The 19,732-nt window shown below is 41.3% G+C and overlaps 1 protein-coding gene across 2 annotated transcripts in view; it reads left to right on the top strand.

Moving 5' to 3' along the window:
• Positions 1–19,732, top strand: part of INTS9 (integrator complex subunit 9) — a 70,283-nt gene that overhangs the window by 30,716 nt on the left and 19,835 nt on the right. For both annotated transcript variants that reach the window (XM_054822267.1, XM_054822268.1), the window contains 3 exons: positions 3,972–4,152; positions 7,372–7,432; positions 16,698–16,869. In XM_054822267.1, coding sequence (XP_054678242.1) covers positions 3,972–4,152; positions 7,372–7,432; positions 16,698–16,869 — 414 coding nt within the window. The remainder of the gene's footprint in view (positions 1–3,971; positions 4,153–7,371; positions 7,433–16,697; positions 16,870–19,732) is intronic.

The raw sequence follows: 19,732 nt of genomic DNA, 5'->3' as shown, positions 1-19,732 counted from the left end.
AGACTATGTAATACTTTCCCCTTATAATCTCATACCTTCAAGTATTTTTATTTCAGGGATTTCCTGAATCAGTCATGGCTGATTTTTGTGTAGTTAGTAATGTTCAGCAATGTTCTCTTCCAGGAACTTGTTCAACCTCCCCTTGAAGCTGTGTAAATTCTTAACACCTGCGACTTCCTTTCCTAAGCGATACATGTGTTTATATGTGTGTGTGTGTGTACTGTGGTCTCTGTTTTCATTGGGTTTAAGCATTGTTAATTTTATTGCCCTATGAGTTGTTGCAGATAAGCTTTGGTGACGTTGTTGTGCTAGATCCAGATGTGCTCCTTTCTCTGTCCCTTTATGGGGGTTAACTGTCCCCCTGACAGATGGTAGCACGATCACACCCTATCATCTTACCTTAAACCACCAAGGAAGCAAGTCTTGAGCTGAAATGTACTTTGAATTTTGTACTGGAGAGGCTGAGGAGTGGTACATGTTGCTGTGCTGCCAAGTCTGCTGCAAACATGCTCTAGCAAGCACCCTGGTGGTCTCTCGTGTCTTGAACTCCAACAGCTGTATGCTGAGTAAACAAGAGTGAGACTGTTGTTAATTAAAATGCTTTTAAAAATGAAACAAAGTCTTAGAGATGTAGCTTGGGCCAAAGGAAAATCCAAAAGATGAATGCATATAAATAAATGTGTTACATATGTAGGTACAGGTGGGTGTTTATCTGCACAAGTTGTTCTGGTTTACAGAAACATTCTGAACTATTTTGAGGATTTTGCAGAAGGTCTTCAAGCCAGCTTCTCTCTTGAATGAGACAAGCTCTGAGAAATTAGAAAATTATTAAAGACTGAAGGATGATATATACTTAAAGTGATGCCATTGTAAGAATCTGGAATTTGAGCAGTATTTGCCAAAAAACACAGCGACTTGAAGACACGAAATAGTTCTATGAATAATGTAGTGGCAGGGCTGTCTTTTACATAACGCCAGCAGTGTTTACACATCTACCCCTACATCAGGAGGAAAAAAAAAAGGGAATCAGCTTTCTTTCAAATGCATACAAAAGTCCAAAAAGCAATTGGTTACTGGGAAAAGCAATAGAGTAGGCAAGCTGAGCTGAAAACAGTAGTTTTCATATATTTTTCCCATTTCCAAAATGTTCAGGGGACTTCACAAGAAGCTCAGAATACACTAGGTAAAAAATCTAAAGCAGACACTGGAAATTTGCTGAAAATGTGTATCATGGGGTAACGACAGGTTTGTGAGTAAGTGTTGTGAAGCACAGAAATGGAAGTGTGAAAATTTCACCCTGATCTCTGTTTTCATCCCAGCATGTCAAGTTGTAGACGTTGATTCCCATTATTACCAAGTCACATGCATGATTTCCTCTCCGCATTGTGTGTGCAGCACTGAAACCATGCTTTGTCACGTCTCCAGGTTCCTCTCAGTTTACCCCAAACCCCTTTTTTCTGAGCTCAGCACTGCAGCACCAGCACTCTGCAGCTCAAGAAAAGCAATTGTATTTTTACATTGCCTTGGGCATCATCAGCAAAATTGCCAGACTGTCTGTAGGGACAGTTTGTGATATTTTGTGTGCGTGCGCGGTCGTGCCTCTATGTGAGCGCGCGTGTGTTTATATAAAGCAGAAAAGAGCACAGTTTGCTTTTTAGGTGCCAACTTGACCTTGTGGTGGCAGCTGTTCGAAAAGCAAGTATCTCATTGTGAGTTGTAAATTGAACAACTTGTTATGGAACTACTGAAGGAGACTAAATTTGAAATGCCAAGATTATTATACAACTTTTATCAAGAGAGAGCATCCATCAGTCACAGAGATAAATTGGGCTTTAAAGAGCTTTCAAATATACGTGTCCTCTTACTGACAACTGTAGAAAGTTGCTGGAGTGGTGCAGAGCACCAGATTGGACCTGCAATATGCCTGTAAGGTTTTCATCCCTGTTTTGCTGAAGCTGGGAGGTAATTCTTAGCCCTTTATGGAAGCACTTAAGAGCACCCTCAAGAAGTAATGCCCAGCTGTGCTGACCACATACATGTTTTCAACAGCAGAGGCTTGAGGTTCCCATGGTGAACCAGTGGTTGCAGGGAAGGGAGAGCTGTGAATTCAAACTCTAAGGCTTAGGAATAAAACCCACATTTTTCATGGCCTGGACAAGTTCTTTAACCAGCCCACCATTAGATGAAAGCTCTTCCTCCTGCCTCTTCAAAGGGAGGAGTGAGCCGTTAGTCTTGACAGAGTGAAGCTAGCTGGTGCCTGAGTGGAAGAAGGAATGCGTTTCATGCAGACACACACCTTGGTGTTTCAGCCAGTATCTTCATTTAGAGCAGAGACAGAACTGCAGACATACCCTTTCCTTAGCATTTTCCACTGATCCCTGATGCGCCCTGTACTCTGCGTCCCCTTTCTCTGCCCCATGCAGCATTCTTGCTGCTGTGGATACAGGTACTTAGCTTTCCTTTTTTGCAGATATTTTGGGTGCACAATGAAGCAATGCAAATTCTGGTCCTGGAGCCAGAGGCTTAACTTTCAGCCCCCAGATGGGGTTGAAAATATCATTCTTAATCTCCTCATTCCTCTCTTCACATCCTGTTTACAGATGGGATAGTTTAGACTTAGCCATGTAAGAGGGATAATATAACGTGTTGCTGGGATGTTTTGTAACATCTCAGGTTCTAGACAAATGTAAAATATTGCTGTTCATATTCACAAACATTTGATGGTAGTTTGTATGTGACTTGGAGAAAACTTAGGCAATAAAAATCCACTACACTGCAGTTATATTATAATTCTGATATAGAAGGTGTCTTTGACCACCAGTTGTTGTTGAGAGCAGCATTGTAATGGGCACTGACTGCTAAAAGGAGTTAAGCACCTAAATGCGTGTGAAAAATCATGCTACAGAGTCTGTGCTTTTCCCTAGACTCCATAAAACCTTTAAACATTCAGCCATAAAAATCTTCCTTGAGCATGTAGGTGGGGCAAAAAGACCCTTAATGTGCTAAATCCATACCCCATCAAAGCTTGTCAATAAATTGAAGTCAAGGAAGTGATTATGGCGGGAGGTAATATATGTTTTCAGGTTCTTTCACAGCTTTTTGTGTAGTGCCTTGATGCATAATGTTACTGCTGCTGCGCCGCAATTAACATCAGTAGATGGTTTTACCCCGCAACTACAGATGAAATCCTAGTGAGGCAGCAATTGCTTGGTGAGCTGGACAAAGTATTTCCACTTTCCCAAAAGGTACAGCATTTTTGTAATTCATTCTGCCAAAAGAACAAAATGTTTGCTCTGTACTTGCTTTTGCTGTTGTACTCAGATCTGTCTTGATTACAGAGTAAAGCTATTTTTCTTTTTCCTTTTCCTCATTTTTCTCTAGTCCCATACTGTCTACAATTCATAGAGGTTTTAAATTGTTCTTATTATATTGAAAGGACAGAAATATTTAGAGTTTTTAAGGAGAAACACTCCCCCACCCCCTTCTAGCTTTGAGGGCTATTTGAAATAACCACATCTTCAGCCTTTCACCTAGAGTATTGAAAACTCAATACAGAACAGTTTACCATGTTCAGTACTTTCAGCTGAGACCTGTGAACTGGTGTACTCTGCTCACAGCTAATAGATGGAGCAGGGTTTATGTCGATGGTAAGGTGTTTTGTGTCGCTTATTCATCCTCTTGTGCCAGTGCAAGACCGCCCTCTTGTGTCAGGAGCTTTGCGTGTGCTCAGTCTGTTATGTGCCCCTCAGCTAATGGAGTATAATCATTTGCTCGACTAAGCCTGGAGAAAGCAGTAAATATATGTATTTAATGATCAGAAGTGTTCCTCCCAATTCATATGCATAATGTGTTCTGCCAATTCACGCGATAGCTTCTTTCTATACCTTATGTAATATTTGGATTAAAGGAATTCTATTAAAAAGTTTAAATATGTTCCCTGTTAATTGATTTTTACTTTCTCTCTCCTTTAGCTATGACTGTCCGGAATGGAGGAAATGTGCTAGTTCCTTGTTACCCCTCTGGAGTAATATACGATCTGCTAGAGTGCCTGTATCAGTATATTGATTCTGCTGGACTCTCCAATGTCCCTTTTTATTTCATCTCACCTGTTGCCAACAGCTCCCTTGAGTTCTCCCAGATCTTTGCCGAATGGTAGGTGTTAAAGGGCTGCTTCATCAGCCTCAGTTCACACACTCAGCTATGGTAAATAGATACATGCAGGTTATCTCTACTTGACATATTCTAATATATACTTGATTAGAATTGTGAACACGTTTCTTGAGTCAAAAGGGTGTGCGTGCATGTGTAAGTAGATGTTCTATAATTAGGGAAGCATCGTTTCCTACAGAATATACAAACTCAAATAATCTGTCCTTTTTGGTACTTGCACTGATGATTAAACGATGAACTTGACTTGAGTGAATTTTAGCTGTGGCTGTTTGCACATCTTATCCAGGGCCCCCAAAACTAAACCATGGTCTTTGTGTATAAGCAAAATAGATTTTTCAGGCTTAATTTTGCTGAGCCAGCAGTGTATATCTGTGGCAAAAAAAGGCTAAAATTATCCTGGGCTGCATTAGGCAGAGCAGGTCAGGGAAGGCGATCCTTCTCTGCTACGCGCTGGTGAGGCTGCATGGACAGTGCCATGTCTCATTCTGGGCTCCCCAGTACAAGAAGAATATGGGCTTACTGGAGTGAGGCCAGCACAGGGCCAACTAAGCTGATCTTTCAGATGAGGAGATGCTGAGAGAGCTGGGACTCTTCAAGCCTGGAGAACAGGAGGCTCGAGGGGATCTTAGCAATGTGTAGAAATACCTGATAGGAGGAAATAAGGATGAGGGAGCCAGGCTCTTCTCAGTAGCACCCACCCACAGCAGCATGTTGAGAGGCACAAATTCAAACACAAGTTTGCCGATGACACCAAGCTGTGTGGTGTGGTCGACACGCTGGAGGGAAGGGATGCCATCCAGAGGGACCTGGACAGGCTGGAGAGGTGGGACTGTGCAAACTGCATGAAGTTGCCCTGAGGAGAAGGACTTGGGGGTATTGATTGATGAGAAGCTCAACATGAGTCGGCAGTGTGCGCTTGCAGCCCAGAAAGCCACCCGTGTCCTGGGCTGCATCAAAAGAGGCGTGACCAGCAGGTCGAGGAAGGGGATCCTGCCCCTCTACTCCGCTCTGGTGAGACCCCACCTGCAGTGCTGCGTCCAGCTCTGGGGGCCCCAGTACAGGAGAGACATGGAGCTGTTGGAGCGAGTCCAGAGGAGGCCACGAAGCTGATCAGAGAGCTGGAGCACCTCTCCTGTGAGGACAGGCTGAGAGAGTTGTTCAGCCTGGAGAAGAGAAGGCTCCGGGGAGATCTAATTGCGGCTTGCCAGTACCTGAAGGGGCTCCAGGAAAGATGGTGAGGGACTGTTTATCAGGGAGTGTAGTGACAGGACAAGGGGGAATGGGTTCAAGCTGAAGGAGGGTCGATTTAGATTCGATGTTAGAAAGAAATTCTTTACTGTGAGAGTGGTGAGGCACTGGCACAGGTTGCCCAGAGAGGTTGTGGAGGCCCCATCCCTGGAAGTGTTTAGGACCAGGTTGGACGAGGCTTTGGGCAACGTGGTCTAGTGGAGGGTGTCCCTGCCTGCAGCAGGGGGGTTGGAACTAGATGATCTTTAAGGTCCCTTCCAACCCAAACCATTCTGTGATTCTATGATTCTATGATTCATCTGAACAAAAGAAACATGCTTTTTTACTGCGAGGGTGGTCAAACACTGGAACAGGTTGTGCAGAGAGGTTGTAGAATCAAAACCCATCTGGATGCAGTCCTGGATGACCTGCTCTAGCTGACCACGCTTCAGAAGGGGCTTGGGCTAGATGGTCTCAAGAGGTCCCTTCCAACCTCAGCCATTCTGTGATTCTGAGCCATGGGAAAGGAGAACCCAACCACTTGTGACTGGTCCTAAATTCTTACAAACAAAGAGATGCTCTAGGTTATTAAACAGAGGAAGTTAGCTTTTCCTTCCTTTCTTCTCCAGGTTTTTTAAGTCTGGAATTCAGGAAAGAAAAGAGAGGTCCTGGAAAACTTAGGTGAATTGATCCCTCAGGAGAATTCTAGAGAGGACTGAAATCTGGTGAATTTTAATCACGTTGCTTTCAGCAAAAGTAGGAAAATCAAGCCTTGGTGTACTCACCAGGGTGTGTTGATTCATCTAGTTTATAGTTAAACAATTGTTTGGTTTGTACTTACATGGTGATTTCATTTCAGTAGCAGCTGAAGTGGTAGCTGCATAGTTCTTGTTATAATAATACTGTCAAAGTAGCAGGAATGTTGGTGTGCCAGTTGGGTCATTTGTCTGCTGTGTCTAGCTGGCACAATTCAGGCACCCAAGTGTTCAGACACCATTTTTTTTTTAATTTTACTTTGCTGTAGTGGCTTATCTTCAAAAGTCAGCTTATCTCCAAACACTATTGTGTAGGGTGAATGTTTTACTGAGGTAGAAATGGAGGCAGAGGTTGAACATCTGTAAAATAGAGGTTTGGGGTCAGGACTAGGGCTGAAATTCAGGGATTTCAGCCTTCCAATTCTACTATTTAGTCAACTAAAAGAAATGTTCTGCTCTTAGTATCTCTTAGACTTTATCAAATTTAATTTGACCCAGGCTTAATGCTTTATAATAAAGCAAAGAAAGTATGAGACAGGTAGTGTTTCCCAGAAAAAGCCACCAGGACAGTGTCACTACAGATAATTGTAACGTCACACAGGCCTCTGACAAATATCAGTTTTTAACAATAGGATGAATCAGGAGTCTGGCTAGAGCCAATCAACAACTTTCAGTATTTATGCTTTAAAAATAAATGATTGATGTAAAGTAGCAGGTAACAGTGAGCATTATGCCATGGTGAGACGCAGTTTACCAACATTGTAGCTGCAATAATAGAATGTATAGGGGAATTAGATTAGAATGAAGAAAAAGACCAAGTCACTGCTGAGAAGTGGGATGAGGCAAGTGGAATTTTTCTATTGACAGGTGATTTAGCTTTGCAAAAACTGCTGAGGTCTGGACTATGAGAAGACATGGATGTTGAGTTACAAATACGTCTTCAACAGCAAAGGAGTTCTGTTACATAGTGTGTACAAAATTAGTCCAGTTGTCTTGCACCTTCTCTAAATGATCTCACTGTGACAGAATTGTCATGTCCTTTAGGTGTCGGTCCTTGAAATAGAAAAACTGGAAGCAACAAAACAAATCAGTGATTTTGCACCTGATGCCACAGATACGAAATGGCTTTCTCCAAAAAACGGGTAACAGTAGATGGCAGCAGATGCTGCAGGATGTTCTGCAGCTCTCTAACCCAGCTTATTTTCCTTTGCTTTTAAAGGTTGTGTCATAACAAACAAACAAAGGTATATCTTCCAGAACCTCCTTTTCCCCATGCTGAGGTAAGTAAACCATGGTCTTGCTGTTTGCTAAGATCACAGAGTGAGTGGGTTTCTGGAACCTGCGTGGCTGTTGTTTTTCTGATGAACGCTTCTACAGCTATTTAATAGTTTTGTGTCATTATTCGTACAAGTTGGTGGGGTTTTTTCTCCTTTCTGTGATTAATTTGGGAGCGTAGGGGTGGAATGAATGATGGTGTTCCCTCAACTCAAAAATTATCATGATGTTTATTTCAGCATGTAACTTACATATGCTCGCCTGTTTTACTTCTTCCCCCGCAGAAGACTATCTGGTGTACACATGGTTGAATGTTTGCTCTTATCAGACTGGAACCACGAATATCCCCTTTGTCCAAGCAGTTTATTTCAAAGTCTGTAAAACTAAGAACTTGTTATCAGAGATAGCTTAGTCATCCCAGCTCCTGCCTCCCTAGCTGAAACAGGCACCGTGTTGTCTGCTGCAGGAGAAATGGTATCTTGAAAGAGAGGTTTGATTTAAAAAAGTTAAATCTCGCAGCACTGAGTGCTGTCATTGGCAATTTTAAATGAAATTACTTGAGCTAGCATCTTAGTGAAGCAAAGAGGAGTAAGGTTCCTATCTTTGGGGGGGATCTCCCTGCAACATATGTTGAGGGGATCTTCCCTGCAACAAAATAATAATTTGAGGGGAAGTTTTAGCCAACCAGACATTAAATAAATGTGGTATAACTCATGCCTTCAGAGTTATCTCACATATCAAGAAAGGAAATATTTTACTTTCTCCGTGGGGAACAGGTAGATTTCCCACTGAAGTAAATGAGAGGCAGACTGGGAAAGGAAGAAATGGGAATGAGAAATAATTTTGGCTAAATCCTGCTCCTGTGAGACAGTGAGCCATTTGGGGTGGTGGTCTCAGAAAACTGGCTCTTTTAGTTCCCGTGGTCAAAACTGTTTAATGAGATGTGCAGAGTGGCCATTGCAGGTGTTAAGAACCCAGAGATTAAATGCTTTTTCAGGCATTGGGTTTTTTTCCCTCTGAGATATCTTGTCCAGGACCTTGTTCTGGAAATTGCCATTACCCAGCATATCTATCATCTGTAGGTGCTTCAAAGGCATTGTTGGGAGTAGGATCTGATCAGCAGGTCTCACTCTTTCCAGATGCTTGAATGCATTTCAAGCAGGATGCGCAGTGAATTAGGTATAATCTGTTACCGAGAATAATGCAGACTGCAGGGCAAGCCACCTATTCACCACTTTTTTTGTAACCAAAAAACTCATTCACACTGATAAATCAATTCCAAAGCCTGATCCCTGAGTAGGAGACTCTGTACCCATGCTGCTGGCTATGCTTTCCAATTTCCCCTGCATCTCTGCTTTCTGGGGTGTCCTTGTTGATCCGCAGTGTCATTGGTTTCACTGACAGCCTATATTCTACCAAAGACATTGCTTTGACATTTTAGTTCACAATATGCACTGGAACTGGCAGGTTTAAGTGAAAGCCCTTCCAAAAATGAGAAGCCAAACATGCAGTTGTCAAAGACTGGATTAATTAACCCATTTTATATGATGGGTCTTTGTGTTTATAGAGTGATAACTGTGTCCTCTAATTTTTAGGACATTTTATATTCTCCAGAGGCCTGTTGATAATGAGATTTTGCCAAATTATTGTTTAGCTGTTGAGACATTCCTCTGTGCTTCATGTGTAGATCAAGGTAATTATCTAGGAAAGGACTCACAGATCCGTTTCTATGACAAAATGCAGTGCACAGAGGGAGTAACGTGCCTGTTACAGGTACAGGCTTTGGTTGCCAAGGCCAAATCATACAGGTTATGACCCACAACGCTAGGGACATTTTATCATGATATGCACAAACAGCTTTATCTAGTCCCATCACTGATAGGAAGCCATCCTTAGGCTTCTTCCATTTTTGCTTAAGGGTTGCCTTAAATGTGCCGGATGACACAATACATTGTGTATGCACATCCTTGTAGCTCCCAAACTATGAAATGGCTGTAGCCTTTCAACATTTCAGCGGAGCTGCCATCTGAAGTAAGTACTGCACAGTTCCCAGTAAGTCCTCTAACGCAACTTAGATGCTGTATTTGGGTGTTCATTTCCAGCTGCTGTGTAAACACTGGGAAGTGGAGTAACTCCACTCCATGATGGACTAAATGGGTCTCTTCCTTGCTAATTCCTGGTAATTCCTGATACATATTGGCTGCTTCACAAAACCAGTGTGTGTGGTGGGAGGCAACAGCCCTATGCATGCAGCAGCACTCTTTCAAAAGCCTGGCTTAATAGCAAAACCAAAACAAGGTAATACCCAGGCAAAGAAAGACTGAGGCTGCTATTTCATTTAGGGCTTTTCTTAAGGTCATAAATTACTGAAGTTTAGACACACTTGAGAACACCAGATCAGATTGCTCCTTTCTGTTCTGTAAGATCTTGGTTTGGTTTAGTTTGGTTTTAAACAATCAAAGCATATTGAGGTTTGTAGAGGTGACTGACATGTAAGACGCATGCTCACCAACACAGATGTCCATGTCAGGTACCCAGCGCTCAGCTCGTGCCTTTGATTCCTTGTTGCCGTCCTCTGAGGGACAGCTACTGTCATCATTCTGCTCCTGTAACTCTCAGCTGCCTTGGGCTGCATTCCAGTTTTAGTGGTACCTACAGCTGGTTATGGTTTAATGCTGTCATACTGTTTCTAAGGCACGGGAGAGGAGCTGGGTTTCTTTTTCTTCTATGAAGTACAAAGTTGGAACAGTGTAAACAGAAGGGGGGGCAAAATCTCACAGCTGACACTGTATATGTAACTCATATAATGTGAAACATCTATATAACCTCTTTCCAGTACAGTCTTTAACAAATGTATTATTTATTCCCTGGCAGAAACCCTGTTATGCCTATGCAAAGAGTATCCACCGTAGGCTCAGCTGCTATGATCTTTTGGTATAATTTTACTAAGCAAAATGGTCTTAATACAGACCTGGCCTGAATAACCTGTCCGTGGTCATAGCATCAGTCTAGGAGGGACCAAAGACTTGGACTCAAGGCTTCCAGTTACTAAGGTAGAGCCTTAGTCAGCAGCCAGCCTTTTTGTCTTAGGTATAGAATCATAGAACTGTTTAGGTCGGAAAAGACCTTTAAGATCATCGAGTCTAACCATTAACCTCACCCTGCCAAGCCCACCACCAAACCACATCCCCAAGCACCACATCTCCACATCTTTTAAATACCTCCAGGGATGGGGACTCCACCACTTCCCTGGGCAGCCTGTTCCAGTGCTTGACAACTCTTTGGTTGAAGAAATTTTTCTTAATATCCAATCTAAACCTCCCCTGAACAACTTGAGGCCATTTCCTCTTGTCCTATTGCTTGTTACTTGGGAGAAGAGACCAACATCCACCTCACTACAACCTAGAAAGACACATAAACATTGTCTTTCTAAATCTGTGACTCCATAACCTCACAATCAGGGCTCTGCATACTAGCACTTAAGGGAATTTTTAATGAGTATCAGAAACAGACATTGAATGATCATTTCTGTTGGATAGGTTGTTAGTGGAGAATTGCCTTACTTTTTTCAAAGTAATGGTTGGCTTGTGCAATGTAAACTATACGGAAATTGCCTATCATGAAAAGATGTGCTTAGCTGCTCAGTTGTTGGAAGAAAATAGGGAATTACTCAGACATGCCTCTTAGTTATTAGCAAGCATTAATAACATGCCTGGCATGATACATCAGAAGGGGACAGGCCAGGAAATAAGCTTCTAATTATCTACGGAAGAAGTCCAGCCCAGCATGCTGTCTGGTCTTGAAATTCAATGTTCTTGTTAGCTATATAAACAGCAAAATTTAAAAACAAACAAGGCAAAAACTCCCTCAAATCCCCCAAACTCTTGTGGTGCCTGATGCATCGTATAAAAGAGCATTTATTTCCTTTAATCAGTCATGATTGTATTTTGCATTTCACTTAACTATCCCTTTATTATTGTTACAAGAGGATAAATAAAACTATCTTCATCTTCTCTACAAGTATTATTTTTATTTCATCTTACTGTTCTCTCTATACTAAGTTGTTTGACACTTTTTTTGTTCTCTTCACATGGAAATTTTCCAGTTTTATGTTACCTGTTTTGAACTCATTCTTTGTTCTGCTGTGCTGAATAAAACCAGACACACTGTTCAACTCTGCAGAGAACCCAAAACACTTCTACTCTCTCCTTGTTACTTCTGCTTTAATGTAGTAGCAGGTGTTCATCATATCTCCTCCTGCAAAATCACTGCGTGCAATTTATTGTGCTTTGGGGTGGCAATTTGTTTCCTAGTGTCCAGTCCGAGTGAGCAGGGAATATTCTTTCCCTCTGTTACGAGCAAGGAATGTGGACTAAAGTGCTTCCAGTAGGGGGGATTTGGACAATGATTCCTACTAAAGTTAATACGACTGGAGCGTCCAGATTCTTGTACGAGCTTTTGAAGTCTCATCTGCAGCCTTTTAGCTGGTGCAGAAGCTAAAAGATCTTCTTTCTAAAGGTATTTCTCTGTGATCGCTGGAGTAAGAGTTGCTGTGACTCTGTTGGAGCAAGTTAGGATCTGAAGCACGACTGCTGTACGTTCCAGCCAGTGATTTGAGGAGGAAAACTGGGGAAGTGGGGTGGAGAAACAATGTTAGGGAAGGGATGGATCGCACAGTGGGTGGCTCTCCCCTACACTTAAACAAAAGTGGCAATTTAGTTTTTCACCAGCAGATATTGTGATGGAGAAGAGAGGAGAAGGAGCTCAAACTGAAGTGACATTGGAAGCTTCTGCAAAGATTGAAAACTGGAGTTTCCAAATGTTTGTGAACACAGCAGGCTGACCAAGGGAGGTGGTGGCTTTCACTTCCATGGCACGGTATCTGTTATATTCTAGCATCAACTGTCTCAGTCGGCTTAGATTTAAGCTCCACTATGCCTTGCCAAAATGCTGTGGAGCATAAATCAATAACTTGTTTTGTTTAGAAATGTTATTCTGGTACCCCAGAAACCGCTTGTGGTGTTTTACCAAATTTCTTGAGCCTATGGGAACATCCCGTCCTAAACACTGCCACAGCTGAGGAATTGGCCATCTCCCTGACCATTTCAATAGGAACCATGGATTCTACATTCTGCATCATCCCTTTTGTGGAGGTAGAGGCTTTATAAATGAATAGCTGAATTGTTCTAGCAAGGCAAAATGAGAAGCTTTTGCTCCTTTTCCTTTCTGCTCAATGTTTACATGGCCAATTTCAGGCTGTAAGATACGTGAATCCAGAGTTTACAATACTTCTCTAAATGCCCACAACAGAAAAAATTGAGAGGTGATTTGTACTGATCAGTATTTGCTAGTGGAGGAAGAAGTTGGATTTACTGTCCTCTTATTAAGGATTGTGTTAGCAACATCTAAGAGAAATGGCTATGAAAAGCCTCTTTTTCTGATTGAAAATAGCCAGGGTGGGAGTAATATTGATTCTGTGGTCTTAAATACTAGCATTTGTCTTCTTCGTCTTTGCTTCCCTCCTCCATGTACCAGTTCCTGCATAACACATTCAAAGCAATAAATACCTGGAATCAGGTGATTGTATAGTATTATGTTTTCTCTTGTAGTATTAAATAGTATTAGGCCCCTGTTAGTGTTGGTCTTATGAAGAGAGGGAGGGAGGTGAAGTAATAAATGCATCACTCATTCATTGATAAGAACCACATCTGTTCAAAATTCTGGATACCGAACACACACACAAACACACAGAGTAAATAGCAGTGTATTTTTGCTCACTTCAATAAAGGGTACGCAAAGGCTCTGGAGATTTATCTTGTTTATAGCAGCAGTTGCTGACCCTGTAAATCAAGTCTACCGCTTTAAAGGAAGCATAACCATTTGGGATTTTAAAAAAACACAGCTCTCCTCAGTCTCGGTTCGGTACTTTACCATCCTCTATCTCTTAAGCTTTCAGTCAATAATGGTTCTTTCTGTAGAAAGATGCTCTGAATGTTGTTTCTGGTTTCCAGAAATCAGTCCAGGTTTGAACATACTGGTTGGCTAAATGCCAGGCATTGGTTTTGGCCCAGGCTTAGTACAGGTTGGACACCTAAACATGACACAGTAACGACTCTTGTGCTTATACAACCCATCTCATCTGTAGATCTAAAAGGCCTGTACAAATCATTATAAATTTAGTCCTCTTAATGATTTGTGAAATTTTGTTGGACGTGTTTGGCAAGTTCAGCTCCATATATTTTTGATTGGGTAATTAGAAAAGACTTTGCTCTAGACACTAAAATCTACCAGCTGCTTTATCACTGGAGTGAGTAGAATGCCTCTAAACTTGTTTTTGTAGCCTTTCACCCCTTCTATGTCCAGCTCTAAGAGTCAGAGATTGTGAGCTAAGGTATGGAGCTTCGATGGACTTATCAGAAAAGATCTTCCAAGATAAAAAGATAAGATGAAAAAAAAAATCACCGCACCTCAGGACATGGTGCTGAGGATTCAACATGTGTCCCTTCTCCCTCCTGAGTTGGAACCCCAGTTAGAAGCAGTGCACCCCAGTGTTATGCTAGATATTTTGTTGCTGGAAATAATGAAAAAAAAAATCAAAAAGAATTACACACACAAAACCCAAGGTCCTGAAAACAGGATTAGAGATCGTGTGTTTCTCTACAAAGTAATAGGAAGGGATTTGAAGCTTCCATAACGCTTTGAAGAGAATCTGGCTTTTATGTTTATAAACAATGAACATTTGTATAGGTATAGCGGTGAAACAGGCTGTTGAGAATGCTTTTGCACATGGAGGGCTGCTCTCACATCTTAGCAAAGGTTTGAATGCTGTATACAAATATATATATAATCCTAAGGAACCTGTGAAACAGAGTGCTGGAAGAACAGTCTGTGATTTTCAGAAGTGCGTTACATAAATGCTAGCTGTAGAAATGTCTTTCACTTAGCTATCTGCTGGTCCCTGACAAAATTTTGCCCTGGAATGTCACATATCCCATTTAATATTTGAAGCAGAAATTGTCCCCTTCTTCCAGTTCACCCAATTGCAACTGCTTTTCCAACTTTAGTTTCGAGGCTTTTGGCTTCCCTCAAAGAAAACACGGAAAAGCTTCATGGGGCCATTTCCTACTCGTTCTTTTAAATGCCAGTATTTTATGGGATCAAATTTGTTTTGCCCATTGTCTGCTAAACTGCAGTTTTTATTACCGAAGCTAAGTTTAGATTCTAAATATTGCACTCCAGATGTGTTAATCAGAAATCTTTACCAGTCTTAATTGCAGAGCTGTTTTCAAGATTCAGTGCATATTAACTGCCAGAGCAGTTATTGGATTTTTTTTCAAATTTCTCTCTTGAAGATTAAACAGGAATTTGATATGAGTAGTAAGCTGCAGAAACTGCCCTAGCTCCTTCCTCCGTGGTCCAAAGATCCGCATGGAAATAACAGGCTGTGTCCACCTACAGTTTCCATCTTACGTCAAACCCTAGAAGGAACGATACCACTCTCATTCCATTCCAGCCATTTAGCTATTGCACAGCAGTTATAAACAGGACGTGCGGGAAGTCAAATGCAAAATCACAGCAATATATTTGCTGTTAGGAACTTAAAGGAGACCAAACTCGAGGAAGCAAAGGAGAAAGATATAAATATTGCACCTATGTGCAGCCAACTTTCCGTTATTTAAAAGGTACTGAGGGTAAGTTTGTACATTGTCTGTTCTAGCACCAAAACAAACTCTAGAAGTTGAGTAAGGTCGATACTTTTGTTCAGTGATGCTAAATTCAGTTAAGAACCTAATTGTGTAATAACCTTAAGTTCCAAAGTGCTTTGTCGTGCGTAAGTTGCTAAGAGTCTTAAAGAAGCATCAGAATTCTCAGCTTTCTTTTCATTTCCATGTAGGCACACTATCTTGAATTAGATCTACTGTGGTAAAAAGTAACATATAAAAGAGAATCTGGAAAGATGAATTACAGCTTTGAGAGACCAGAGGAGTTGCTTATCGTAATGTTCTTCCTTAGTTCCTCTTTTGAAAATCAAATATGTTGCAAAGAAGAGGAACGTCCTGAGTGGCAGGGTTTTCTGCTAGAAAGGCATGATGTATATATACATCGTGTTATGACATGTAGTGAAGAACATGCTGTTTGCTAATTAGTGCTATCGTCTGCGGTTCCGCAGCACAACAGCTGCAGAAACGTGTTGCTGAACCCTGCATATGGGAATTGTATATTTTGAGCAATGTTGAATGCCTGGCAGGAGACAGCAACGTATGGAGAGATCTTTGATGAACAGTCCCACCTCCTCTAAAAACTGGCTGACAAAGGAAGTACCATTCCCTTCTTTCACACTTTTTATTTCCATGTATGTTCTTAGTTGTTCAGTGTGTGGTTTCATTGTGTTAAATTGCATACTTTTAAAGAAAATTGTATTTACAGTTATTTCGAGGCTGGGAATGGAAGCATATACCTGCCAAGAAAACACTTGCAAAATATTGCATGAAAGCGCTTAGCGGACTAGTCTGTTAAATTGCTTTTTAAGTTGAACATTGCTTTGCAGATTGGAAAACAGTGGCAGGAGAAATAAAGCAAAATTCTTCTTCCAAACGGGCCTTGATAAATAAAATTCCCCATCTTAGTAAAGAAATCTGTTCCAAATGCATAGTTGATTACAATCTGTTGGCCAGCTCTAGTGACAAGTACTTCTTATTGCTCGTAATTCATTGTTATTACTAGTTTCAGCGATAGTTAAGGAAGGGCAAGTCAGTCTCTTTCTTAAGTTTTTTCAGAGGACTTGACTTTGTGCAAACCCGTTATACCAATGAAACTCATAGCAACATACTGCTGAAGGCAAAATTGTCTGATGCTACTGTGATGCAAGAAAACCAGTTTAAACATCAGTGCCCCGAGCTCTTTCTGGACATGGCAAATAGGAAAAAGTAGCTTATTTTGAATTTGGCAGCTGAGCACTGTGCTCACTCCAGGAAACTCTAAGCAGGGAACATTTGCAGAGTTTTTTCTCCGTTACCGTACTGTTGGTACCAAAGAAATGAGGGCAAGGACTTGGAGGCACCTGGCCTCATACTCTGACTTCCTTTTCATAACACTTAGGATAGTCATGGCTAAATCTGTTGGAAAATCTAGGGGATATGCAGGAAGGGACTCTGTGGTGAATTAGAAATAAACTGTAGAATATTTAAAATCATGTAAATAAACACACTGAACTACAGAGCACAGAGGCATGAAAAGTTTGTAATGTCTGGATTTTTGTTTTTATTTCAGCTCATTCAGACTAACAAATTGAAACATTATCCCAGCATTCATGGAGACTTCAGCAATGACTTCAAGCAGCCGTGTGTTGTGTTCACTGGACATCCTTCTCTCAGATTTGGGGATGTGGTTCATTTCATGGAGTTATGGGGAAAATCTAGCTTAAACACCGTCATATTCACAGGTAAGTAATCAAATTAACAATAGGTTGTGCACTCTGGTTAAGTCTGGCCACATCCTAGGGGCTTTACTCATTTGTTCTGAGGCAGAAGTTTCTGACTTCAGTAGGAGCTCATCTAAATTAGAGACCCCAGGATTGACTATAGGGACAAATGTAATTATTGTGCCATTTAATTCATTTTAGCCCTGCAGAGCCAACCTTCGCCATGCTGAGTCCATTCCTGCCATTTCTAAGCAAAATCTTTGTTATGCACAGCAGTAAAATGCCTACAGGAAATTAATCTTTGGATTAAAAGCAGCTGGCTGCAAGTTAAACCCAGGCAAGACCTAATTGATGGTGGTCAGAAAGGAGAGAAACACTTCTTCTCCATATTCCATTGGAATCACAAACCTTCCCTCATCCCTTCTCCTGCCCTTTCATGAAAACCTCAGACAACCAGACAGTCTGTTTCTAAAGATGTTTCTGTCATCTCTGCTGTTTCAGAAGTGCGCACCCCATACAGACCTGGCAGTAGTGATCTATGCTGTTGCTGCCTTTTGGCTGATTTTTTTTTCCCCAGATGCTTTTTTGGCTGACAGACAGATTTGTATCTGAAGCTGAAGGTGCAGCTCTAGCTAATACCCTGGGGAGTTGTTTCCTTTTTCAATGACTCAGGCTGCCAGGGGCACAACAGGTCTTTTAAGTTCCTCCACTTCTCCCAGTCTGCTTCTAGTGCTGACGCTACTTTTAATGGATTTAATGAATCAAGCCCTACCTGCCTCAGAATGGGCTATGGTTTGAGATCCACAGGGCAGCTGCATCCTGGGACCAAGCCAATCGTTAACAGCAAGACAAAGTATTTAAGAGAGAATATGAAGCTTTTGGGAAATCTAGAAATGGGGCTATCTTCCAGAGTTTGATGTCCTTTAAAAATACTTCAAGGCCTTCCCTCAAACTGACGTTCTGTCCAAGTGCCGCCTCCTCTTTATAGTCATCCAAACAGAACCCTACAGTGGGCACTCTTCAGGTCTGAGAAGGGAAATAATCCTGTAGGCCATTGCTACTGATTTTATGTATAAAGAGCTCTGGTGTAATTGGGAAATGTGTTACATATAACTCAGCCAGATTAAAAAGGTGTGGATTTTGGACTAGGACAAAGTAATTAGAAATGGGAAGGAGAACACTGAGTAACTGATCAAACCTACTCTCACAGCAAGGATGTGATGGAGTCCCACTGTTAAGCTTATTTTCCTCCTCTTTTGAGTGAATAGAACTGCTGGAAAGCACATAACCTCCTAAAGCAAAGAGGATTGGGAAAGGGTTATTTCCTTCCTTCCTTGTTTTTTTAACTGTAGACTTGAGGCAAGTCCCTTTGACTCTTTTATCAGATGAGTCAGATGAGATGACTCTTTTTAAGAGATGAGCAAGTCCCTTTGACTCTTTCACCATATTGCTAACAAAAAGTGTCTCAGTATCATGATACTATTAAAATGGGGAGGGATTTAAAGAAGTGTGTAATTAGCCCTACAAGGTAAGACATTTAAATCTAGACTGTGTTTATACTGGGAAATGGTGTGTGGTGCCACAGCACTAACGTCATAGCTGTTACAGTACCCATCACTCCTGACCTTTGAGGTAGTTTCAGGAGATATGCTCTAATTACAGTAATTGGTCAAATTACAATATAGATATGCATTGTCTTGGAAATAGTGAATTCTACTCCAGTTAGGACTTCAATTAAAACCAGTGTGTATACCCTCTCCTAGGTTGTGTTTTCCACAAAACCCTAGGAAATCAGTGGCATTAATCATGTTCTGAATGTGCTACCCACCATCAGCAAGGGTGTCAGAAACCGGTCTTTAATGGCAAGAACTCTAATTTTATGCCTTCTTGTAGGGAGAGGTAATTGACCTTTCTATATGAAAATGTAATCTTTCCATGAAATGAGGAAATAGAGCAGACTTCTGTTAGAACGTGGCCCTGACAAGTTGTTAAAGCATCTGAGTGGCGGTCGTAACAACCTGTGGATACATTAGGTCATGATCTTTGATATTCATTCCCAGTTTATACTTAAAATGAAACTCCAGTTGAGATCTGCTTTGGTTGTGGTGACCTTGGAGTGCACAATGATTCCAGGCGCTTGTGGTGATTTGTTTCCTAAATTTGTCTATCCATGGCTTTTGGAGACTGTCTGTCGGCACATCCACTCGGCAGGATGTTCCAAGTTCCTTATGACTGTCTCAGCTGGAGCAGACATCTTTGTCTACAGAAATGCCTAGCAGATTAAATTCTTCTGTTCTTAGTAACTCCAGTGGACTTCTAAAGCACCTCCACTGATGCCCAGGGGTTTTATTATTTAATTACCTAGCTTCTCTTGTTTTAAGATAAAATCTCTTGGAGTTATGAAAGAAATTTGGTCCATTGAAACGGTATGTGATAGCAGATGATGTTCTAGCTTTTCCTGTGAAAGACTCCTAGTTTCTAGTAATTAGGACCTTTAAACTACAGGCCATGCAGTATTCTTAATGATGACACTGCTTGTTCAGTCCACAGGACCTAGGTGGTCTCCACCTTTCCAATTTGTAACGTAAAAAACAACTACAAGACAATATAGACTAAAACAGCAGCCGCAGCCAATAGACAGGACACCAGCTGTGAGTGAGCTGTAGTGCTGCTCTGCTTGCTTGTGTCATCTACAAATGTTACCGCTGAAACAGTATTGAATAGATTATTGATTAAAAATATTGAATACCACTAAGCCACAAAGAAATTGTAGAAGAAAACGTGGTAGAAAAAAGTCTACTTCTTGCTCTCTCTCCGATAACAACAATGCTTTAAAAACTAACTCCCTAGGAGATCTTAAAAACAGCTCATGCATGCTACATTA

The sequence above is a fragment of the Grus americana genome, chromosome 3 (assembly GCF_028858705.1).
Source record: "Grus americana isolate bGruAme1 chromosome 3, bGruAme1.mat, whole genome shotgun sequence".
NCBI classification, from domain to species: Eukaryota; Metazoa; Chordata; class Aves; order Gruiformes; family Gruidae; genus Grus; species Grus americana.
The sequence above is the reverse complement of the archived record's forward strand: the minus strand, read 5'-3'. Positions and strand labels throughout refer to the sequence as shown.